The sequence below is a fragment of the Gekko japonicus genome, unplaced genomic scaffold, assembly GCF_001447785.1.
Source record: "Gekko japonicus isolate JY-2015 unplaced genomic scaffold, Gekko_japonicus_V1.1 scaffold135, whole genome shotgun sequence".
Classification (NCBI taxonomy): domain Eukaryota; kingdom Metazoa; phylum Chordata; class Lepidosauria; order Squamata; family Gekkonidae; genus Gekko; species Gekko japonicus.
The window spans coordinates 512,246-532,455 of NW_015175359.1; the positions used below are offsets into that span (position 1 = coordinate 512,246).

At 44.8% G+C, this 20,210-nt stretch overlaps 1 protein-coding gene across 1 annotated transcript in view; it reads left to right on the forward strand.

Annotated features, from left to right (window-relative positions):
* Window positions 1-3,949: 3,949 nt before the first annotated feature.
* The window catches only part of SUDS3 (SDS3 homolog, SIN3A corepressor complex component), a 39,932-nt gene continuing 23,671 nt past the window's right edge, over window positions 3,950-20,210 (forward strand). The window contains exons 1-7 of the mRNA XM_015425323.1: window positions 3,950-4,283; window positions 5,988-6,057; window positions 9,208-9,263; window positions 11,481-11,552; window positions 17,029-17,048; window positions 18,323-18,479; window positions 18,972-19,067. Of these exons, the coding sequence (XP_015280809.1) occupies window positions 4,061-4,283; window positions 5,988-6,057; window positions 9,208-9,263; window positions 11,481-11,552; window positions 17,029-17,048; window positions 18,323-18,479; window positions 18,972-19,067 (694 nt within the window). The 5' untranslated portion in view covers window positions 3,950-4,060. The remainder of the gene's footprint in view (window positions 4,284-5,987; window positions 6,058-9,207; window positions 9,264-11,480; window positions 11,553-17,028; window positions 17,049-18,322; window positions 18,480-18,971; window positions 19,068-20,210) is intronic.

The following is a 20,210-nucleotide window of genomic DNA, read 5'->3' on the forward strand; positions in this document are numbered from 1 at the left end:
TGTGAATTGTTAAATGCATTTTCTTTCCCCAAAACGGTTGTGGGGAAAAGGAAACCATAAATTTGCACTCTCTTTTTCTTTCCTTTCTGCTTACCATCCTAGGGTACCAATAAACACTTTTCATTTCCTCTCTTTTCTATACACAATTTTCTAAAACCTGTAGCTTTTCTCACCTGTTTACCTAAGGTCAATCCTAATGCCTTTTACTTTACAAGCACATGTCCTTAGTGGGAGTGCCCCTCCCTCTTCGAGCATGTTGCTTTATACACTCTACAGTTTAACATACTGAAATCCATTTGCTTAAACAAAACAAACTTGTACTTTTCTTTTCTAAGCCCCCGGAGGGGATTTTTTATTGATTTTCTAAACACTACAAAAACTAGAACAGAAGAAAGGGAAAGCTACATATAAGGGAGAAAGTAAAGAACCCACTACTAACTAAAAACCCAAGAGAGGAGATCTCCAACTAGCTTTTTATACTTCAGACTTTTCATCTTTGTACTTCTTATGAACTGTGTCAATCTTTTAACCATCCCCAGTTACATTTAATTGCCCAATAACAGTGCCCCCCATCATCCTCTAGAACCAAAGGCACAATTCAGAGTCCTTCAGCCTTTACTTCTTCTTCTCTCTCTTCCGCAGTTTGTAGGAACTTTTCGGGGCTGATGCCCCCTGCTCAGACAGAGTCCTCACCAGACGAACCAGTTTCCAGCTCTCCACTGGACTTATCGTCCTCTTCTTTTTTCTCGTCCTCTGGCCTTCCCAGCTGCTCCTTTAGAAACTCTTGAGCTTTAAGAACAGAGTCAATCTTGACCTTCTTCTCCTTGATCTTGAATATTACTCCTTCTGGAAACAGCCATTTATATCCAATTGAGTTTGTTTGGAGGAAAAACACAAGTTCTTTGTATTTCTTTCTGCGTTGTCTTACTTCAAATGGAATATCCTTTAGCGTTCTGACAGCATTCTCCCCCACCTTCAGGGGTGTCGCAGCAACTGCTTTCAGGATAGCATCCCTGACGTGCCTCTTCGAGAATCTTACTACAATTTCCCCAGGCAGATTATTTTTCTTTATGTATCCTGAATATGACCAGTAGGCCACATCCATGTCATGCAGCATCTGATCTTCCAAAGATACAGTTTTCTTTTCCAATTTTTGCACTTTTTTCCTCACTATCTGCGTTGTCTCAGCCATTTCCTTTACTTTCTCAGCATCCTGCTTCATTACTTGAATCAAATCCGTTATTTGCGTTTGTTGAGCAGTAATGCTTGTTGTCACAACTTGCAGCTGCTTTTGTTGTACAGTAATATTCGCTGTTACCACAGACATCTGTTCTTTAAAGACATTGAGCTGTTCCAGCAGAGGGCGCATGACCTCTGTCATCGCCTTTGTCATCTCACTGGTCGTTTCCGGCACCTTCGGGGACTCTAGTTTCGCTTTTAAACATTTCTCTTTGTCTCTGTTCCTCTTCCCCGCCATCTTTTTCTCGTTTGTTTGCTTTCGCAATAAATTTTAAAGTCTCTGAATATACGCTTATATGTATAGCTCGATGAATGAGTACTTCTGGGCAATTTCTTGTTTATTCTTCCACTCCCTCCCCTTTCGCTCAACGATTTATGGACATGGGAGGCGTCCCTCCCACCACTCGCTTCTGCCGTTTCGCCGCTTCAAGTAAGGAGTGTCTTTTCGTTTAAAAATCAGTTCTCATTTGACTCACATTCATAGTTGGTCTTCCGACCCCTCTTCATTCATCATTTCAAACGCCTGATCTCATGAACTTGATCCGGCTAGCTTCACTTGTACCATCAGGTCTCTCGGCTGGATGGACCACTGGAGCAAGGGGGAGCCTCGATTCCCTGGCATTCGGCCAGAGAAGAGGCTACCCCCTCAAAGCTCCTTGGCCAGGTGCCCTTCCCCGGGCTCCTGGGGGGGGGTTACGAGCCTGCTCACCCCCTCCGTTCACCAGAGCACGGAGACACCCCCGGGAGGTCCGGGAGGTGAGTCCGTGAGCGTGCCGCCATCAACTGGAAGTCTCCAAACTTGCACTTTTCCACCAAATGTTGGTTGTATTCTTAATCGCACCCCAACAACCCTGCCTTTTCCCTTGGCAGCTCAAGTCTGTCCTAACAGGGACTGCATTTATGAACTCCCCACAGCCCCTCCAGTGACATGGGATATTGCTTTTTAGTATAATCTGTTGTGCCAGGGACTTTCAAGGGAAGAACTCTATTTCCTGATGAACCCCACACCCCAGAATCAAAGTCCTTCTCTGCCTCTTCTGATAGGCTACACAACTTTACCCCCACTTGATTTTGCTCACAAATGATTACCATCCCCAATTTTCCTAACAAGTCCCTACCTGCCAGGTTTGTTCCTGCATCTGGAACATAAACAAAATCACATAGGTGTCCTGGACTGTTGGGACTGAGCTTGACCAGCAGAAGTCTAAACGCTGGAGCGAAAATAAAAATTTTCTCCACTCCGTGGGCTTTTATGCAATTCATAGTTAAATTACTTTCTTCAGGTTGGTAGTTTAATGTAGACCTCCCTGTCCACGTATCCACTAAAAATACCACCTCCTCTCTTTTCTAGTCCTACCAAAAGATTTATCCAGGGCTCCTGAGCAGCAGGACCTAGAAAAAGAGGAAGCCCCTGACCCCCCTAGTCCTCAAAGGCTATCAAGTTTCTGATATGTCAGGCTTTGAGTTCTGTTTGCATTGTTTTCTAACTCTGTAATCCTAGTCTGTATTTTATGTACTGACTGTGAGCTGCCCTGAGCCTGTATTGTGGGGAAGGCGGGTATAAATGCAATTAATAAATAAATAGTCCTATTACATTGTATACTGGATATTTAATGTTGTCTGATTTGGGTTTTTTATCGTTTGTAAGCCACCTTGAGTGTAGGTGAGAAAAATGCAAGATGAATGAAGTCCAGCAGTTGTTAATTATGCTGAATCATGTATAGAAATCAACAGTGGGTACTGAAAAGTGCTTGAAGAACAATTGCAACGCTTGTATACTGTACAATGGCCCTGGTCATACGGGCCGGAAAACGCGAGGCGGAAGCGCGGCTATTTGCGCCGTCGCATTCTGATGCGCTATTATGCGATCAGACAGAATGGCAGCTTCCCCGTAGCAAAAAGGACGGGGGAGGAAGCCGCGTGCTGGCGCAATCACACCGGGAGACTTTCATAGGCGGCTTGTGGCAAAGTGTTTGCTAGTACATGCGATGTACTAGTTTTTTACTGCGCGGCTTTGGCGGCTTGCCACAGGGTCGCCACGGGAGTGCTACGCCTCCCAGATGTTCCCGTGTGATTGCGACCGGATACTCCGCGGGACTCCCGTGCCTTCAGTGGGGCAAATGCTCCGTGTGAATGGGGCCAAACTGTGGTATTGGACCTGTGTCTTATTTTTCTTTTAAGTATCGTGCCTTTCTCTCGTAAGCATTCAAATGGGATTATACCAGTTCAGTTCATAAATGTCGTCCTTAGTAACTAACAATAAATATCTTTTGACTAAATATCTTAAGACCAACAAAGATATCCGAAGAAGAAAGCTTATACCCAGAATAAAACTTCGTTGGTCTTAAAGCTGCCACTGGATTCATACTTTGTTCTGCTGCTTCAGACCAACCCAACTACCCACCTGAATCTAAGTATCTTTTCTTACTGGTCGCAAATTAATCAATTAACCGATAGTCAAATAACCAGCTGTTGCAACACGTGTACTTGATTAATCGTCCTTAAACGATAGCGGGTAGGTTCCTTTATTGCATATATACCTTCCCCCAATTTCTCGGAGGACGTCTTACACCTGCGGCGCCATTTCTTCCGTCTATGGATGAAGCCATGGGACAAACAGGTAGGGAAGGCGAAGCGCCGAGAGTCAGCTCTCTCTCCCCCCCCCCGCCGGGACCCGGAAGTGGCTTGTGCGCTTGCGTTCAGAGGCGGGCCCGCTGCCTCGGCGCTGTCTGAGGGGAAGGAGGGTAGCCGCGGGAAACCGCGTCCGCCGTCGGCGCTGGTGAGGTTGCGCCTCCTGTCCCTTCTGTCCCGCACCGCCGTCATGAGCGTAGCCGCTCTGGTCTCTCCTGCGCTCCCGCCCGGGCCGCCGCCTCCTCCGCCTCCTACCAGCGCGCTGCCCCCGGGATCAGGCCCTGCCGCCGCTGCGGCCATCGCAGCCGCTGCCGCCGTCGCAGCCGCGGAGAGCTATGAAGAGGAAGAGTTGGATAGCCCCGCCGACGAGGAGGATGGGGAGCGTAGTGGACGCGCGCGGGACTCGGACGAGGGTGAGTGGTGCGGGGGGGCCCCCAGCTCGGGGCAGGGGAGGGGCTCGTGAACGGTCGTCCCTGCGCGGTGTTTATCTTTTTTAGTAAGCTGCCGGCTATGCAGACCCCTTCTGCCTTAAAGGGGAAACCCCTTTAAGTAGTCCCCGCTAATCTCAAGGCGGGTTTGCTCGCCGGTAAGCGTGCAGAGAGTTGGGACTAGACTGGCTCACTGCCGGGAGTCGGTGGGCGTGCAGCAAAGACCTGTGTCTTCCCTCTTCCCCGTGGGGAAGCAGAGGAATTATGGATTAGTTTTAGGGAGCTATGTTTACTTAACCCAGTCTTCAAACGTTCGGAAGTAGGGCTACTTGGTCATAATAGATTTCTTTCCAAATGATTTTTTTTTCTTTCAAAATGTATAAACTTTCCCCCCTTTTTAAAAAAGTGCTTCAAGTAGAAGTTAGTGTGAGTTTAAACAACTGAAGGAAAAAAACCAGAAGATAATGTCTCATGAAGCGTTTTAGTGGAAGGTGGTGATACGAAACAGGGCAGGAGGAAAGTTGCTCATCTGCATAAACGTTTCTGTGATTACTGGGGTGTGATCAATGATCCGGAGCCCAACTGAACGCCATGCTTTTTAGTACTATGTTTATGTAATTTAGTACAGGATATCATAATTGGTTTCTTTATCTGAATGAGGAGCAGCCCATTATCTACCTTAATTACATGGTATGTGAAGAATTTCTGGGACTTGCTGCCCCAAGAAAGCATTGATTGCTTACACTGATGGTTTTTAAAAGAGCTAGAGAAGAGCTGATGATGTGTCCTTTTAGTTCAGTCTGTAGTGACAAAGTGACACTTACTGGGAAATGAAAATTTCTGTGGGTTTGCTCCCAGATGAACTGTTAGGGTAGCAACCTTTTCCCCTTCTTAATGAGGACATTATAGATTTGATCTGAGCTGAAAGAAAGTGCTGGGCGTGTAAGGCATTCCAAATTGTAATGCAAAGAGGGTGTGAAAGCTAGCTAAGGAAGCTAGATCTAAATCTAATCACTGAAAGTACTGGGGGCAGCCAGCAGAGCCCTCTGTGTTTTGGAAGTTTTATAGAGCACTTTTGTTCAGGTGTCAGCCCTGGTTAGGCTTCTGGACATAAATAAGGCATCCTGGTTTGTCTGCCTCTTCTGCTTCACCATAGGACAGTGCTACTCAACAAGCTGGCTTGTGAATTCACAAGTCTGAACAAACTGCAGTTAGTGTGAAGTATTAAAGGACCAGCAACAGATTCTGGCACCAGCTACTAAATCTGAATTTGTTGAGCTGTCTGCATTTGAATGCCATAGCTAACTGGGGTTTGACCATGATTTGTTTTGCTGCTTGAATGCAGCTGCCATATTTGGGAGTTGCGTTGAACTCAATGGAATGCCAAATATCAGAGTCTGTAAGAAAGGAAGGAAATTGGTGGAAGTAGCTGTGGAGCCCCTATTGCCATATCTGTTCAAACCCATGATATATCAAGTCTTTACCTCTTGTAATTTCAGGGTTTGAATAGCAAAAAAGCAAAATGAGCATCTTTTTCATGTATTTGTAAAGATTTTTCCTTGTAAAAAGAATGCAGTTTTGCTTTCATTTAATTATCTTGGGATGAACTTCATGGTTGGAGGGGCTGTGCTTGAAGTACAATATGCTGCTATCCAACTATTTGACACTGGTAGTTTTTATGTTTTTCAGATACCGAGGATGCTAGTGAAACAGATCTGGCCAAACATGATGAAGAGGATTATGTGGAAATGAAGGAACAGTAAGTATTCTTCTTCTCCATTTGATGTTGTAATTGGTTTTTCTGATGGAAAATGGTACTGCCAAGGTGGCTGTGTGTAAAGTGGACTTTTATGAAGGGTCCCTCCGTGTGTGCTGCAACCCTATAACTCATCTGTCAAATGAAAAAGAGCACCAGGATTTGTTAATAATAGAGCTGCTAGAATTCTTTAAGTACTTTGTAAATCAGGAAATCCTGTAGATCAGGAAAACTTTTAATTGGCTCATCTAACCCTTTCTGCTTGGTGATAGTACAGCTGTGAGTTTTGGGCCCTGGAACAAAGCAGGTTGTTAGAGGTGTCTTCCCTTCCACTGTGAACATCCACAAGGCAAATATATCATGTCAAAGTTGTATCCACGTTTAACTGTGTGTTCCTTTCAATCTCTTGCTTTCATGAAATCAGGGTTGCAAACCACGCTGCTTGGCTGCTGTCATTCCATTTAGAGAGGTGGTTTTGCTAAAACTCAGCATAGACTTATGGCAGCCGCCCCATTGAGGCAGAGCTCTAGACAACTGCCCCATTACTTGTTCTCCTGCCCTCTGACTTCCTTTCCTGATGGTACTGTGAGTTGATGTTGACTCTCATTAATGTCTCTATGTGCTTTGAGCAACTGAGGTATTTAGTCTGGCCTCCCCCATAGAGACTGTCCTCAGTGATCTCCTTTAGGATCCTCTTTGACTTTTGAAGCCCTTTAGATAGAGATATCAATTACTGAAGAAGGAGGAGAAGGAGGAGGGGATTTATACCCCACCCTTCACTTGGAGTCTCAGAGCGGCTTACAAACTTCTTTCCCTTCCCCTCCCCACAACAGACACCCTGTGAAGTGGGTAGGGCTGAGAGAACTCTGACACAAACTGCTCTTTTTCAAGGACAGCTGTGCCAGAGCTTGTGACTGACCCAAGGTCACATCAGCAGGTGCAAGTGGAGGAGTGGGGAATCAAACCCGGTTCTCCCAGATTAGAGTCCGCACACTTAACCACTACACCAAAATAGCTCTCTGCTAGTCTCTGTGAGTATATTCACAGCTAGTTCCCATCTTCTTTTAAATCTGTTTGGTTTTCTTTTGAAGGAGGGTTCTTCTTTGCCTTCTGTATCTCTGAAGAGTTCTTGATTGTATTCTGGATCTCCTGCTGTGATCCTTTCTCCGTGTTATGCTATCCCGTGGTGATATCTCCAAATTCCACTGTTTTCACTATCCATCCCATTGGGAAGTGGCTGAGCATCTGCTTTGCACACAGAGGCTTCTAGATCCCTGGTATCTTTATTTAAAAGGATCAGGTGGTATGTGATGTGAAAGACCTCTTTCTAAGGCCCTGGAGAGTTGCTGGCAGTAAGGGTAGATAATACTGACCTTGATAGACCAGTGTCCTGACTCAGTATAAGGCAGCTTCATGTGTTCATGCTGATGATGATACCAAGCTATCCTGCTCCACACTAGACTTTTCCCCTTTGCAACTCTAGTTGCATGCCTGACACTTTCCTTGGATGTCTCATTACCATCTTAAACTCAACATGTCCAAAGACTGAACCGGTCTCTCCTCTGTTACTGTCCATGTCAGCTGACTTAACCAACTAACCATGGAGCCTTGGCTTTGTTTGATTCTGTTAGTACTGCTTGAAAAAAACTAGGCCCTTTCCCCTCAGTTAAAAACCTCTGCTTCATGCTTTGCCATCTTGTGCTTCAGTTGTTGCAATATGCTTTTCTCCAGCCTTCCTTTGTGTCACATCTCATTCTTTCGTCCTGTTTCTAGACTTCCATTGTGACAGTACTTTTCTTCAGCCATTCTTCAGGTCATGTGATATCCTCAAATCCTTGTGCTGGCTTCTCATTGCAGTTCTTCATCTGCTTCTGTACCACAGCAGCTGTAATACAACATATTAGTTTTCCAGCCAGTCTGTCTTGACACAGCAATACATGGTGAACTTTAAGTATATCCATGGCACTAGCTTTGTCTGGGCCACTGTGGGTCCCTTTTGGGATCTGAGGTGACCTCACATTGATTAACAACACCTTTGTGTAGAAAGGCAAGAACAGTAAATCAAGTTAACTTAAACATGTTGCTTTGATCAATGCATTTCAAGATCTGCTTTCCATATTCTAACTTTTTAACAACTCAGATTTCTCCAGGCATATCTTGAAGCTGCATTTACTGTACAATAGGTTTAATTTAATATGGCCAAGATACTGCTGTAGCCCAAATGCCTTGATTTAATTATCTGCATCCTTTTTTTTTTTTTTTTTGGATGCCTTTGAGGAGCAAACTGGGGGGGGGAGTGTGTGAATGAATTGTGGAATTTCTGAAGTTATGTTGATGTATGTAATGATTCCATGTTTTAGTGTGTGTGTTCTTTAAATGTTTAGTTTGACTGCAGTACTGTAAGGAGAGTGATAGAGGGAGACAAGTGTGATTTTGATTGGCTGATGACTGAGAGTGTGGGAGGAGATGTTCTGAGTGGAATCGGTGTGTGTATGCTTATGAAGGGATTCTGTGTGTGAAATTTGAAGAGTGAACATAGTCTGTGTGCCTATAGGATTTGGAGTCTATTTCTGAGTGAATAAGACCAACAGTTTAGTCTGTGTGACTAAGAGAGTTGATTCTATTCTGTGTGAATTAAACAAAGAGACTAGCCTGTGTGGCGATATATATGAGAGAGAGAGTATACTGAGTGTATAAGCCTGTCAGAGTGGAGTTAGAGGGACTGTTTGTAGCACCAAGCTTTGCCAGTTATATTTACAAGTCCCTTTCGTCAGCAACTGTTAAAAATAACCAGAAACCTACTTTGTTCTTTATTAAATCAATTTTTATTTAAACTTATCCCAGAAATCAGTACAGTACTTCCTCAGGGCCACATAGTCCTCTGAAGTGCCCAGACCCTGGGTTATACTACCAAAAGAGAGAGAATTGGAATTTTAATTTGTGGTGACACCAGATAACTACCAAGTTTATATACACAGAGAGTGTTTAAAGGTAAAACCGTTTCCCCTATAAGCAAGAACCTCACAGTGTCCTTCCCTTAAATGGGGGAGATCCCAGGCAGCCTCATATGACTATAGAATAGAAGCATTCAAGGAGTGGGGAAAAAGAAGGTAAAATAAGCATTGTGTTTTACTTGTGCACATCTTGTTGCAGGATGTATCAGGATAAACTGGCATCTCTTAAGAGGCAGCTACAGCAACTGCAAGAAGGTAATGTTTCAAAATTGTGAAGTGTGAGTTCTTGAGTTCCTAATTCTGCTTTTCTCCAGTATCAAGGTGGCTAAATCAGACCTTCTGGCACACTCCTTGTTAACTGTCATCTTATTTATTTTTTATTTATTTATTATGAGATTTCTATCCCGCCCTACCCAGTGGCTCAGGGCGGCTAACAGCAACATACAAATACTAAAACAATAAAATAATTTTAAATACAATAAAAACTGGTGCTTCAGTCTATACAATCTATACCATTTACAAAATGCTTGGCGATTATTTGCTGCCTATGATCTTAATAATGAGAGCGTCCCAGCGCAAACAGACTAATCGACCTCCATAGGGTCTGGTCGATGGACGATACAGTGGAGGTGGTGTAGCGATGGTGGTGGCGGCGGCTCCTACCCAAAGGCCTGGTGGAAGAGCTCCGTCTTGCAGGCCCTGCGGAACTGCACTAGGTCCCGCAGGGCCCGGATCTCCTCCGGGAGTTCATTCCACCAGGAAGGAGCCGCCACCGAAAACGCCCTAGATCTTGTATGGGCCAACCTCACAGCTCGGGGGGCTGGAACTACCAGACGATGGAGCATCCCCGATCTCAGTGCTCTTGAGGGATAGCTGTAATGTCTTGATAGCTGTAATGCTCATGCTGAGATTCCAGAACTTGCATGTATTATTCCTCCTTCCCTAGTTTTTCTGACTTCAGCATCAAGTTAAAAATAAAACTGAGTGCCAGAAAAAGACCAAGATTCATCTGCAAACAATGCAACATGCAAGGGTTGCCATAATAAAGTGTTTTTCTTCACATTACCTGCATTTTAAACAACATTCTGGGCAGCCATTGTCATTCCTACGAAACACCTAGTTGAATAACTAAAAGAAAAAAGTGCCCATTGACCTGCTGAATACATCTCTGCTGCTTGCACCTACCCCTTCCCTGCATAATGTTTTCTGGAATGGAGGGTGGAGATAATTGGAGTCAAGCAAAGCTGGGGTCCAATCAGTGTGTCTTCATACACACATCCCATTTTACAGAACTGTAAAGTAGCCTGTTCTGACTTTTTTTAGGGTCCTTTTGCCTGAGTGTTCTGGTGCCATTACTGTCTGCAAATACAAAACACAGACCCCGGTCACACAGGCCAGATATTGCCGGGGGGGGGGGAGGCGGGGCTAATTGCCCCGGTGCAGTTTGATGCGCTATTACGCGATCAGACGCGCCGGCGGCACACCATGGGTCCTTCCCTCGGGGCCGGCAGGTAAACGAGGGACCAGAGGGGAATGCCACGCGCCGGTGCGATCACACCACAGGCGTCTGGAGGCAGCCCGTGGCAAACGTTTACTAGTACCTTGGAGGTACTCGTTTTTTAAGGTGCATTGTTGGCGGTAAGCCACAGGTGCGCTCCACTTCCCAGATGTTGGGGTGTGATCGCGCCCGGATAATCTGCCCACCATCCGTGCCTCTCCCGCGGCAACTTTGCCGTGTGACCGGGGCCACATTTCTGCTAAATTATTCGAGACAGTTTACAACTTAAAATAATGGCTAAGATGCCCAGTGCAAAAGGGAGGAGAACAAAATTCAAGGCACCCAGCTGTTTTTGCTTGTCACGTTTTTGGATTCCATCTTTCCTCCAATTGAGCTTTGAGCAATGTTCATTGCTCTCCCGTCCTTCCATCTGTTTTCATAATAGTTAGGTGAAGTCAGGTAAACAGAACAAGACTGTTCCAAGGTCACTGTGGAGCATGGGGCTTGAACCTGGGTCTCCTCAGTCCTAGTCCTTTACAGCACTCTGGCTCTTCATAAGTGTTAGTGGTGGAGGTACCAAATGAAACTGAAGGAGACAGTTTTAATAAGGGAGAAGCCGAATGGCTGTAAATTCCATATCAACCAATAGAGAGGGTATCCCTTTTTAAAAATTAGTGTTCCATATTCCTGAAATGAGGGTGTTGATTGTGTGTGGATAAAATGTTGCTTCTGCTTTGGCAAGGACAAAATGTATAGTTTGTGCTCTGTACAGGTACTTCGTGGAGCATCTACCCCTCCCCATAGCAATATCAAGGCACCATCCCCAGATTAGCCATCAGTAACTTCATAACTCTGTGAAACAGTGAAACGAGGAGAAGCAATGTCTGTTCAGAAGGGGGGGCCTTTTGTCTCCATTTTTCAAACTGCTGTGGCATAGTAGTAAAGCCTCATTTTGTAATGCCTTTTTGAAATAGGTACTTTACAAGAGTATCAGAAAAGAATGAAAAAACTGGATCAGCAGTACAAGGAGAGGATACGTAATGCAGGTGAGTGTTTTGGGGTTTTTGACAGCTTAGCTGAGTCTTTGTTGCTTTCATAGTGGAAGGTGTCTATATCACAAGAAGACAGATGTCCATTCAACACAAGGGTGGGATTCTTGCATTCACACGTGTGTGCATAGTTGAAAGTAATTTCTGTTGATTTCAGTGGAACCTGAGCCATTCTAGAGGGGTTTCAAGCTTTGCTGAAGAGCGAGGTTGTGGGGACATGGCAATATCATCATTGTTGCTTTGGGGAGGGGGCTGTTAAAGTTGTTCTTAACTGAATGCTGTTCTGGGCAGTGACATAAGAACATAAGAGATGCCAATGTTGGATCAGGCCAAAGGCCCATCCAGTCCAACACTCTGTATCCCACAGTGGCCAGAAATACCAGTGCCATCAGGAGGTCCACCAGTGGGGCCAGGACATTAGAAGCCCTCCCACTGTTGACCCCCCCAAGCACCAAGAAGACAGAGCATCACTTGCCCCAGAGTCCCTATCTATACCTTGTGGCTAATAGCCACTGATGGACCTCTGCTCCATATGCTTATCTAATTCCCTTTTGAAGCCGTCCATGCTTGTAGCCGCCACCACTTCCTGTGGCAGTGAATTCCAAGTGTTAATCACTCTTTGGGTGAAGAAGTACTTCCTTTTATCCGTTCTAACCCGACCGCTCAGCAATTTCATGGAGTGCCCACGAGTTCTTGTATTGTGAGAAAGGGAGAAAAGTACCTCTTTCTCTACCTGCTCTTTCCCATGCATAATCTTATAAACCTCAATCGTGTCACCCCTCAGTCGTCGTTTCTCCAAGCTAAAGAGCCCTAAGCGCCTTAACCTTTCCTCATAGGGAAAGTGTTCCAACCCTTTTATCATTCGAGTTGCTCTTTTCTGCACTTTTTCCAAAGCTATAATATCCTTTTTAAGGTGTGGTGACCAGAATTGCACACAGTATTCCAGATGAGGTCGCACCATTGATTTATATAGCGGCATTATGATATTGGCTGATCTGTTTACAATACCCTTCCTAATAATCCCCAGCATAGCATTGGCCTTCTTTATTGCAGTCACACACTGTCTCGACATTTTCAGTGAGTTATCTACTACAACTCCAAGATCTCTCTCTTGCTCAGTCTCTGCCAGTTCAGACCCCATCAACGTGTATTTATAGTTAGGATTTTTGGCTCCAATGTGCATCACCTTGCACTTGGCCACATTGAACCCCATTTGCCATGTTGACGCCCACTCGCCCATCTTTGACAGATCCCTTTGGAGTGCCTCACAATCCTCACTGGTTTTCACCACCCTGAACAACTTCGTATCATCCGCAAATTTAGCCACTTCACTGCTTACTCCCAACTCCAAATCATTAATGAACAAGTTAAAAAGCAGTGGACCAAGTACTGATCCCTGCGGTACCCCACTGCTTACCCCCCTCCACTGAGAGAACTGCCCATTTATACTCACTCTCTGTTTTCTATTAATTAGCCAGTTTTTGATCCATAAAAGGACTTGTCCTTTTATCCCATGATTTTTGAGCTTACTTAGGAGCCTTTGATGAGGAACTTTATCAAAAGCTTTCTGGAAGTCAAGGTAAACAATATCTATTGGATCCCCCTTGTCCACATGTTTGTTCACCCCCTCAAAGAACATTAACAGGTTAGTGAGACAAGATCTTCCCTTACAGAACCCATGTTGAGTCTGCCTCAATAGGTTTTGTTCATCTATGTGCCTACTAATTCTTTCCTTAATAATGGTTTCCACCAATTTACCCGGTATCGACGTCAGACTGACTGGCCTGTAATTTCCCGGATCTCCTCTGGAACCCTTTTTAAAGATGGGAGTGACATTAGCTACCTTCCAGTCCTCAGGAATGGAGGCTGATTTTAAGGAGAGATTACATATTTTTGTCAGGAGATCCACAAGTTCACAATTGAGTTCTTTCAGAACTCTTGGATGTATGCCATCTGGGCCTGGTGATTTATCAGTTTTTAAGTTGTTTATCAGTTTTAGGACCTCCTCTCTCGTCACCTCAATCTGACTCAGGTCTTTCAACACCCCTCCCGAACTCAGCGGCTCTGGAGTGGGCAAGCACCTCTCATCTTCCACAGTGAAGACGGAGGCAAAAAATGCATTTAGCTTCTCAGCCATTTCCCTATCATCCTTCAGTACTCCTTTTACCCCTTGGTCATCCAAGGGCCCCACTGCCTCCCTGGCTGGTTTCCTGCTTCTAATGTATTTGAAGAAAGTTTTATTGTTGGTCTTTACATTTTTTGCTATATGCTCCTCATATTCCCTTTTTGCCTGCCTGACCACAGACTTGCATTTTATTTGCCATAGCCTGTGTTCTGTTTTATCAGCCTCACTGTGACTAGCTTTCCACCGCTTAAAGGAATCCTTTTTACCTTTTACAGCTTCCATTACTTTGTTTGTTAACCATGTAGGCTTTTTCTTATACCTGTTTGTGCCTTTCCTAACCTGCGGAATATATTTTATTTGAGCTTCTAGAATTGTAGTTTTAAACAGTTTCCAAGCTTCCCCAATGGTTTTGACCCTTTCTACTTTTCCCTTCAGTTTCCTCCCCACATGTCCCCTCATATCAGAAAAATTACCCCTTTTAAAGTTAAAAGTGGTTGTGTGAGTCTTTTTGGCCAATTCCCTATTTGTACAAATGTTGAACTCAACAACATTATGATCACTGTTCCCAAGCGGTGCAATCACTTTTACATCTCTCACCAGGTCTTGAGTGTTACTTAGGACCAAATCAAGGATCGCCTCTCCCCTGGTAGGTTCCATGACCATCTGCTCCATAGCACAGTCATTTAGAGTGTCTAGAAACTCAATCTCTTTCTCTCGACTAGAACACATATTGACCCAATCAATGTGTGGGTAGTTAAAATCACCTATTACGACACAGTGTTTTTGTCTAGCTGCTATCTTTAATTCATTCATCATTTTATAATCCTCCTCTATCTTTTGATCCGGTGGGCGATAACAAACTCCCAGTGTTAAGTTTCCTTTTGGCCCCCCTATTTCAACCCACAGAACTTCAAGAAGCGAATCCAATTCTCTTAGCCTCTCGATCTTTCTGGACTTTATACCCTCTCTGACATACAGAGCCACCCCACCTCCAACCCTTCCCCCCCTATCCTTCCGATATAATATATAACCGGGAATCACCGTATCCCACTGATTTTCCTCATCCCACCAAGTTTCTGAAATACCCACAATGTCTATTTTTCCCTCTGACACCAAGCACTCCAACTCCCCGATTTTACCTCGGACACTTCGAGCATTTGTATAGAAACAGCTGTAATTTCCCATACTGGTTAAGCCTGCCACCTTCCTCTTGCAATCTCGAGACCTTGTCAGGCAGTCCATGTCACTAGCCATGGTCTCAGTGGACAATTTCAATCCACCTCCCTGTAGAAAAGCAACAGGTACCCCCTCATCTCTCTGAGATGAGCCAACCCGAACCAGAGACTTTTCATCTCCTGTCGGCTTTCCCCCAATATTCAGTTTAAAAACTGCTCTGCCACCTTTTTGATTTTAAGCGCCAGCAGCCTGGTTCCTTCTCGGGACAAGTGGAGACCGTCTCGCCTGTACAGCTCCCTCTTGTTCCAAAAAGAATCCCAGTGCCTAACAAACCTGAACCCTTCCCCTCTACACCATCGTCTCATCCACGCATTGAGACTCCTGATCTGTGCCTGTCTCTCCGGCCCTGCGCGTGGAACAGGTAGCACTTCTGAGAAGGCTACCTTGGAGGTCCTGGCCTTGAGTTTCCTGCCCAGCAGCCTAAATTTCTCCTCCAGGACCTCACGACTGCATTTCCCCACATCGTTGGTGCCGACATGCACCACGACCACTGGCTCCTCCCCAGCACTATCTACCAGCCTATCTAAAACACGCGTAATGTCCGCTACCTTTGCACCAGGCAGGCAAGTCACCATACGGTCAGTACGCGGGTTCGCCACCCAGCTGTCTACCTGCCTAAGGATCGAATCACCCACTACCAAGAGCCCCCCTCCCACCCTGCCCAGGGATGGTTCCTTGGTGCAAAAGGATAACCGCTCACCAGCTGGGGAAGAGGTCCCTTCTGAGGGCACATTCCCCTTATCCTCAGCACGGTGCCCTGTTTCCCCTAGACCCTCATGCTCCCTGACAGCAGCGGGGCTGCCAGATCCAGAGTGGGACGTAGCTAACAAGTCCCCGAGAGTCTTTTCTGTGCGCCTAGCTGACTGTCTCTGCTTCTCCAGGTCAGCCACCTTGGCCTCAAGGGAGCACACACGTTCCCTGAGAACCAGGAGCTCCTTGCACCGAGCACACACCCAAGACTTCTGCCCAGTGGGCAGATAGTCATACATGTGACACTCTGTGCAAAACACTGGATAGCCCCCAACCCCCTGCTGGCATTCTGGCTTCATAATTCTTTTAAAATAAGTAAATGTAATCCCCCTTTTAAATCCCTTTGTATTTATGTGTTTTTTTCTTGTCAAAGTCAAATTACTTTATGGGGAAAACAAGGAGCCTAGGGTTTTCACTTTCTGCCTCTTCTTGGGCGTCTCACAGAGCCCCTAGTCCAAGAGTCCCTGGGCTAAGAGCCACGGGCAAAGAGCCCTTTAGCTCGCCCTTCGGCTCGTGCCAGAGGCTCGTGCCTCTGGCAAGGTGCTTCCTTAAATAGAGGCCTCCCCCAGCAGAGTGCTGGCAGCAGCTATTCAAATGCACCCAGGCACTCAATCACATGCAAAACAATGCCCCTTCCTTTTCCTCTCAATTGCAGTCAATCACAGTCAAACAATGCCCTTTCCTCTCCCACTCTGAAGCAGCCAGGAATCTGCAACAACTCCAAGCACTTCCCCACACTCCCAGACCAGTTCTCCCACCAAAATCCTCCGCTGAATCCTCTCAGCTGAAAGCAAGTAAAAAACCACTCACCCCTCTGTCTCCTGCTCCTGCTCAGAGCTCAGCTGGGACATTGGTAAATTATCTCCTCCTATCAGAACTTCATGTTCAGGTGTATGGCCTACACTGTTTGCTGATTACTGCAACATACACATGCCTGTGGGCCCAAGGGGAACCTCATACTTGTGGCTTTTCAAAGTGGAATGTTCCCAAAGCTGAAAAGCCAACAAGAAGGCTTTTTCTAACGCTGCCTCCTTAGTTGGCTACTTGTAGACTAAAAGATATGAGCTAGGAAACTCCTCAGATGCCGAGGGAGAAACTGACTGGGTACAGAAGAAGGCAGGCGTGAAGCGGGAAGGGAAGGTCAGCAGCAGCCCAGTAACCAAGCATGCATTGAAAAGGGTCCTGAAGCTCATTCTGAGTTAAGTAACAGGCTTATTCATTGCTTGGTGTTCTTCATCTCCTATATGAGGACCACTGGACCACAGGTGATGTAGGTGGAAGTTTTCTTGGAAATGAGATTTTGCTGGAGTTAAATATGTTCACAAATGACTAAAATCATTCAACTTGGTCTCTTTTTTTCAGAACTCTTTCTTCAGCTGGAAGTAAGTGTGACTTTATGGTTTTGTTACATTTTTAGGAAAAGAACAGGCAATACTGTACTCATTCGTGCTTTCACTTGAGATATTACTAACATTTAGTTGTTGTAAAATATTGTGCAAACCATTACTCCCCTCCTCCCCAAAAAGAGTAAATGTGTGAATCCAAGTCACATATAATCAAATCCTTGTGTCACTGAGTATACCTTCCAGGCTTAATTTTGTTCTCAATATATGTGCACCGTGAGTATTATTTAACGGTTAGTGTTGGACTAAAATTCCAGGTGGAGTGGGGGAGGCCTGCATTCAGATCACTGCTTAGTGGTTGGCTCTTAGTGGTTGGCTCTTAGGGGAGGCTTTTACTGGTTGATCCTAGGCCAGGTCTAACCCAGTGGTTCCCAAATATTTTTGGGCCACTGCCCTCCGTAAACTCATCTCCAGTGCCCTCTACCCTGTAAAAGCATTATTCAGAATAGCTGTTTGCATGACCCACTACAAAAGATAATAAAATTTAAAATAGTAACAGTTAGTAGCAAATTTATTCAAAATCCAATTAAAACTTTTTGGTTTAATTTATTCAACAAAATGGATGAACTTGATCCATTGACACCATCTTTTCAAAGTCAAAAACAAATCCTGATAGTTTCCAACAGATTTCAGCAGCATGCAGAGGTAGAAACTTGGAGTACCATTTAGCAATATTGTGCCATAGCCTGATCAGTTGTGAATAAGTGAACAACTTGATCGAAGGGGCCCATGTCCAGCACCCCCCTGTCGCTCCCTTGCCTCTTAGCTCCCCCTTAGATAATCCCGCTGCTCTCCCGGGGGCGGTACTGCCCACTTTGGGAACCACTGGTCTAACTTGACTCACAGAGATGCTGTGAAGATAAAATGACAAAGATGAGACCTGACACAACTCCCTGGAGAAAAGGTAGGATAAAAATGTGGTAGATACACCACAGAATTATGAAAGATGGTTATGCCTGTATAAGATCATACCATTCCATTCAAAAAGCAGTGGCCTGGTCTGTATCTGATCCCATCCATCTTCTATGTATTTAAAGGGCATTTAGAAAGATATAAAGCCATTTTCATACACATGGTATCCTGCCAATTGGAACTGGGTCTTTCAACCAAGTATGCCGTGGAACACAAGAAGCCTCTGTAAGGATATTGTCCTGGACAATAGGTCTCATTCTGACTTTTAGTAATCATAGTTAAATGGAATTTCTTGGTACTCTGGCTTTGTACTTCTGCATACAAGTTGTTTTCTTTGTCAGACAGAGCAAGTAGAAAGGAACTACATTAAGGAGAAGAAGGCAGCCGTGAAGGAATTTGAAGATAAAAAAATTGAGCTGAAGGAAAACTTGATTGCTGAGTTGGAAGAGAAGAAGAAAATGATAGAGAGTGAAAAGCTAACCATGGAGCTAACGGGCGGTAAAGTTGCCAAAAATAATGATGGCATTGGAGGGGGAGGGAGAAACACAACCCATTAAGTATGTTTACGCAGCTGTATAATCTGTTGTTGAATTTGGATTTTTTTTTATGCATAGGATTCTTCACCACCTCGATACAACTATGATGGACCGTATTGTGTGGGCCAATCCAAAGATTTAGTTGGAAGTAAGTCCCACTGGTCTCAGTGGAACTTACTAGTAAGCTTGCATAGGATTGTGGCTCTAACTATGGAATGCCTTAATTCTTCATCAGTTTGTGGTGTAGAATTGTGTTCCAAAGGCGGTCTCTGAGATTTGTTCTGCTTAAAATAAAGCATCTGCCTAATTCTTTGTCAAATCTGAGACAAAGACTTGGTAAATGGAGCCTGAAAAAAGTTACTTTTGTTTTACTACACTGAAATGCAGCTCTTCCTTATATTATGTTTTCTTAAAAATTTCATGGTCTTACTGGCTAGCTTTCTCTGTTTCACAGATTCCATGGAGGTGAAACCTATCATGACAAGAAAATTGAGGAGGCGGCCAAATGACCCTGTTCCCATTCCTGACAAAAGGAGGAAGCCAGCCCCAGATATCCTTTTAATTGTTTTATTTATTCAGTTAAAATATTGAAGGACTGCCTGTTAATCAAGGTTTTCATTCACGGCAAATAGAAATGCAAGGAAGTCAAGAAAACCGCATTGAATCAGTAGCAGCACACCAATTGAAACAGTAAACAAATTAAAATAGCTTAATACTAAAAGAAATAGTGAAGACTAGATATAAAATCTGCTAATTTCCGAATGCCCTCTGCAGTGCATTGCAGTTCTGCATTTATTTAAAATGTTTATACCCTACCTTTCCAGGCTTCCAGATAAAAATGCATAAAATAACAATGTTATGTACATGAGTACATACAGAATAAAACTAACCAGCTCACAGCAGGGAAAATGAACCAGAGGCCTGGATGGACAGTAACATTTTGGCCTCCAAAACAGAAAAGATTGCTGTTTGCCAGGAGCCCAGTGTGGTGGACATTTTCCACGTGAGGTGCCACCAAAGAAAAGGCCCCCTGCTAGGAGGCCTCTGACAATGGGACACTTAAGGCAGGAACCCCAAAGGGAATCTTCATTCTGGGGCATGTTCATAGTAGAGCAAGCAGTTCTTCAAGCGCCTTGGTCCCAAGCTTTTAATGTATGTATGTGCAGTCAAGTCACAACCAACTTATGGTGAACTCAGCAAGGAGCTTTCAAGGCAAGGGAGAAGCAGGGGTGGTTTCCCTTTGCCTTCCATATTAGCTTCTGAGATCTGACAAGACTGGGCTATAGCATGCCACTTTCCCTCCCCCAAACTGTTCAAGACTCTAACATTCATGAACGTTTCAAGCTGTGCCTACAAACCAATAGACAGCCATGGAACTAAAGCAGTATATTTTTAACTTTCTGAAGAAATGCAATTTGTATTGAATTGTCTGTCAGGTAATCTGTGTACTGCAGTGGGTGGTAGGTCTGGCACATGATTGCTGACAGGACTTGCTGAGCCTCACTGTTCTCTAACCTGGCACTCCTTTGCTAAAGGTCGTTGCAGCGGTGGCAGGCATGGAAGCTGACCTGTCCTTGTTGATGGTCTCCCTGGAAGCTTGTCTAGACTTCAAGAGCGAGAGCTTCCAGGGAACTCCAGAGTTTCCAGAACAACCTTGAAATCCTCTCTTTGGAGCTTGCATCCTCTACAGTTT